The sequence below is a fragment of the Mandrillus leucophaeus genome, unplaced genomic scaffold (assembly GCF_000951045.1).
Source record: "Mandrillus leucophaeus isolate KB7577 unplaced genomic scaffold, Mleu.le_1.0 Scaffold267, whole genome shotgun sequence".
Taxonomy (NCBI): Eukaryota; Metazoa; Chordata; class Mammalia; order Primates; family Cercopithecidae; genus Mandrillus; species Mandrillus leucophaeus.
In genome coordinates, this window is record NW_012102776.1 from 1,926,148 (window position 1) to 1,930,470 (window position 4,323).

Sequence of the window (4,323 nt, forward strand, 5' to 3'; positions counted from 1 at the left end):
TCTTGTGGCTGAAATCAGTGTGTAGAAAACTTAATTTTGTATTCCCTAAGGAATGTTTAACTGCATTGGTCAATGTTTGTCAGGCTGTGGGAACACTTCTCTCCTACTTCTGCTAGTTCCTTACTTGTCAGAGAATCACCTCTAACGTAACTCACCCTGCATCTATCCAGGCTGTCACCCTGCTCTGTGGGAGGTGGAGTAACTTATTTGATTGATGGATTCAGAACATGCATAGGGATGAGGACTATAGTTTATTGGGGCTCTTAAACTCCAAAGGTCCAGACAAAATAGAATGCTAAAGATTGGTTTAATAAATGTTTTAGTATTTAGTTGTAAGACATGTCTTCTCCAAGTCCACAAAGCATGAAATAGGCTTAAGGTACAGTCACAGATTTTTGTTTCTACATAATAACTTCCTATTAAAAGAATCAGGCAGCTCAAAATGGCTATTGAATTTGGATATTTAGAACTAGGACTAGCAACTTGTTAAAGAATGGTTCTATTCTATTTTGAAGCAGAATTTATATTAAAAGACCTGTTGAGGTTTATTTTAGGTCTATGAATTTATTGATAAATAGAAGTGTTTTTCAGCACATGAACAATACTTAAAATAAACAAGCTTAAACTCTTATAATGCGATATCTTTACGCCTCTTGAATGTGCTTTTTCCTTGTTGATATCAAAACCAAATGATGAGTTTAATGGTTCTTTGCATTGAAACCAAGTATTAGTTCTCATGATTCGGGTAATATTCTTTGTCTTAATGTCATATTCAAATTGCTTTGATCCACGGCTGAAATAGAAGAATCCTAGAGACAGAGAATCAGGATTAGTTATCTTTCATAACTGTGTAATACTTCCATACTTTTAAATTTTATAAACGTGGAAAAAAATAACATTATGGAGAGCAAAGACATTTGTGGAATCACATACATACATTTTAGTTTTCTACTGTCATGTGGGAAATCCTATCGTTTTTATTTCCCTAAGGAGGAAGTCAATGTTATAAAGTGTGAGTTTCAAGGGACTTTTTACCTTTCTAGCCAGACTGCAGTCTATGCCAGGGGTTCTCAAACTAGGCTTCAACAAAGTGTCTCAGCGAAGGGGAGAAGGCCCCTGTGGATGTGGCCTTGGTCTCTATATCCTCGTTTTCTTAGAGCTGTTCTACTTTGCTCTGCTTTAGGTTACGAGGTTCTGTGTTAGTTTCATTGTAGTAATAGATCGTGTCACTCAAAAATATTTCTAGACATCTGATTACTCCACGGTCTAGGTCTAGGTCATTATCTTTGATGATAGAGTTGCTGGATTGTATGCATTACATTGCCTGAGGTTCTTTTAAAACTACAGGTTCCTAGGTATCACTCACAATTCTGCCTCAAATACTTTGTTTCACACACAAACCCCAAGCTATGTACATTAAGCTACATACATTAAAGTTTGAGAATCATTGTTTTGTTCATGTGCTTACTTTGTATATTTTAGGGGGTATCTTTACTTATCAATGATAAGTAAAATGGATTTGGTACTTTTTACCTAGATTTAAGATAGTATAACAGAGAGTATAATTCAGGATTTATAAATTCAGTTTGTCATAATGCTTGTCAGGTTAATGTTTATTATTGTATATACTTAAGAGTAGCAAAATTGCATTAAAATAGAAACATTTAAGTTTTTGTGCTGTCTTTTTTCACAGTCAACACAGTCTCACAAGTATCCCAATAAGTGAGACATCCATGCTTACCTTTGTACTGGAAAGCAGCATCAACACGGATACTGATTCCAGGAAAGTGTTTTACCACCCTCTGCGGGAACCCTTTGTCCATGGTTTGGGTCATTTCATCAAACCTGCATATGAGGATATGAAAGGATACCAGAGGATCTTTGGTTTGGGGAGCTTAATTTGTCTACTGCTCAACTTAGAGTCAAGCAGGGATGTGGGGAATACATAGGCCTAGTAGAGGAAAACTAATTGGATCTATAATAAAAATATAGTAAAGATTATGTTTGGTTGAATCACTTATAGAATCTTCCAAACAAGAAATGATCAGGGAAAAAGGCCACAACATTTGTTAGATTGATGCTATTCAGAGGAATTGTTACATCAGATTGAAGGCTGAGCTTGGAGCGTTCAAAAATTTTCACTAGGTATGTTTGTGTCATTGGCAATTTGGTTGGGGTCATCAACTTTTTATTTTATCTTATCTTTAGTTTTTAAGTTGAAGGAAAGTCATTAGACTCATTGAGATCTCTTTCGGCTTGATAAATGTCATTCTCTGCCTTCATTATTCACTTTAAGAAAAGTATAGGCTGGGCGTGGCGACCCATGCCTGTAATCCCAGCACTCTGAGAGGCCGAGGCGGGTGGATTGCTTGAGCCCAGGAGTTCAAGACCAGACTGAGAATCATGATGAAACCTCATCTCTACAAAAAGTACAAAAATTAGCCAGGTGTGGTGGCACATGCCTATAGACCCAGTTACTTGGGGGGTGCTGAGGCAGGAGGATCGCTTGAATGCGGGAGGTTGAGGCTGCAGTGAGCAGAGATTGCAGCACTGCACTCTAGCCTAGGAGACAGGGCAAGACTCTATCTCAAAAAAAAAAAAAAAAAATAAATAAATAAATAATAGAAAGTATTATGGATTCATTTTATTTTTGTCTGTGTCAAAGTGATGCTACTGTGAATATTTTTTTCCATAATAAAACAAAGAGTCAATCGTCTATAAACTTACCTCCAGCACCAAATGCCCACAAAGAAGTAGGTTTTTCTTGTGGTCTTATCACAGACGGCTGCATCTACTTTCTTCACACGTCCTGGAAAACCTAATGTATGAATGGATTTGGGATAATCTGGCAAGACAGCATATCCTCTGATCATCCAGAAGTTTTCATCTATTAAGAGAGAGAGTGATTATTTATTTTCTAGAGGGAGAAATAGATAACTTAAGAAATTTAAAAATCATTAGATGCCTAGTTCCTTTTAGCTTCAGTGCTTAGAGATTTAATAATCTTATGTCCACATTCATTCTTACCACTGTCTTTAGCTGCTCACATTGTTTATATTACACAAATAAATATACCGGTAAAAGTCAATAGTGTGTATACCTTTGTCAATTGGTTTCATTGTATTGATTGCTTTTAATTGGCTAACTCTGTCAAAACAATCAAGTAAGCAATGCATATATGTATTAAAACAATATATTGTACCTCATAAATATGTACAATTATTATGTGTCAATTGAAATTTTTAAAATGAATTATGTTTGGACATGTTCTCCTAAGTTTCAGCCTCCAAGTGCTCTCAAAGGCTAGTAATCTGATAACATCATATAAAAAGTGGGGTTGCTAGATTAAATAGTTAATTTGAATTTCAAATTAAAGTAGAGATGGGGTTTGTAGGATGGGGTTTCACCATGATTCTCAGTCTGGTCTTGAACTCCTGGGCTCAAGCGATCCACCCGCCTCGGCCTCTCAAAGTGCTGGGGTTACAGGCATGAGTCGCCACACCCAGCCCATAGTGTTCTTAAAGTGAATAATGAAGGCAGTGGATGACATTTATCAATATTGATGCAAGTCAGTTAAATTTGAATTTCAAGTGAACAGTGACTAACTTTGGGTATAAATAAATACAAAATATTTTAAGGGATATATACATACACCAAAAAATTATTTGTTGTTTATCTGAAATTTATAGTGTCCTATATTTTTATTTGCCAAATCTGGCAACTTTAGCAGAAAGTGAACATTAAAGAGAGATTAATTACCTTTATTTGGCAGAAAAAGAGACTTTTTTAGTTCTTATCACACAGGTTTATTTTAGTCCCTGTGCAGCTAAGATTGTGTTTATCTTCACAGCCACAGAGAATCCTAGTTTGTTATATTCTTTATGACAGGAACCTAAGATGAGGGCAAAAGCCCTACGCGTTGGCTCAGGCATGAAGATTTTATTTCTTACACCAAAACACCCATTGGTTAGTTCAGGCAGCCAGAGGGAGAAGAGGAATCAGGATGGGCAAGGTTACCTTTGAAAACCAGAATCTTATCTCTGGGGTTCTCATATGCAGCTTGCAGATCAGCTGGCAGAGATGGCCAGAATGAAGCAATTAACTCAAACTCAACATCCGTGATATCATAATAGATCCTCCATAGGTGCCTGTGTTAAACAAAAAACACTTTACCCATGCGGCCTATTTCCATGTCAATGAAAACTTTGCAATCTTAGGCTTGCCTTTTATCTAATTGGTTGGTATCTTCCTCAAATAACTGAGATAATTAGCATAATTTTCCTCAGCAAATTTAGGTGGTTGTGAGTTCAGTTCAGTTTGGGA

The 4,323-nt window shown here is 36.4% G+C and overlaps 1 protein-coding gene across 1 annotated transcript in view; it reads right to left on the reverse strand.

The window, feature by feature from the left end:
• Positions 1 to 483: 483 nt before the first annotated feature.
• MMP27 (matrix metallopeptidase 27) overlaps positions 484 to 4,323 on the reverse strand; it is a 23,279-nt gene continuing 19,439 nt past the window's right edge. Inside the window, exons 8-10 of the mRNA XM_011984399.1 lie at positions 2,728 to 2,887; positions 1,742 to 1,845; positions 484 to 809 (exon numbers count right to left, since the gene is read on the reverse strand). Coding sequence (XP_011839789.1) covers positions 565 to 809; positions 1,742 to 1,845; positions 2,728 to 2,887 — 509 coding nt within the window. The 3' untranslated portion in view covers positions 484 to 564. The remainder of the gene's footprint in view (positions 810 to 1,741; positions 1,846 to 2,727; positions 2,888 to 4,323) is intronic.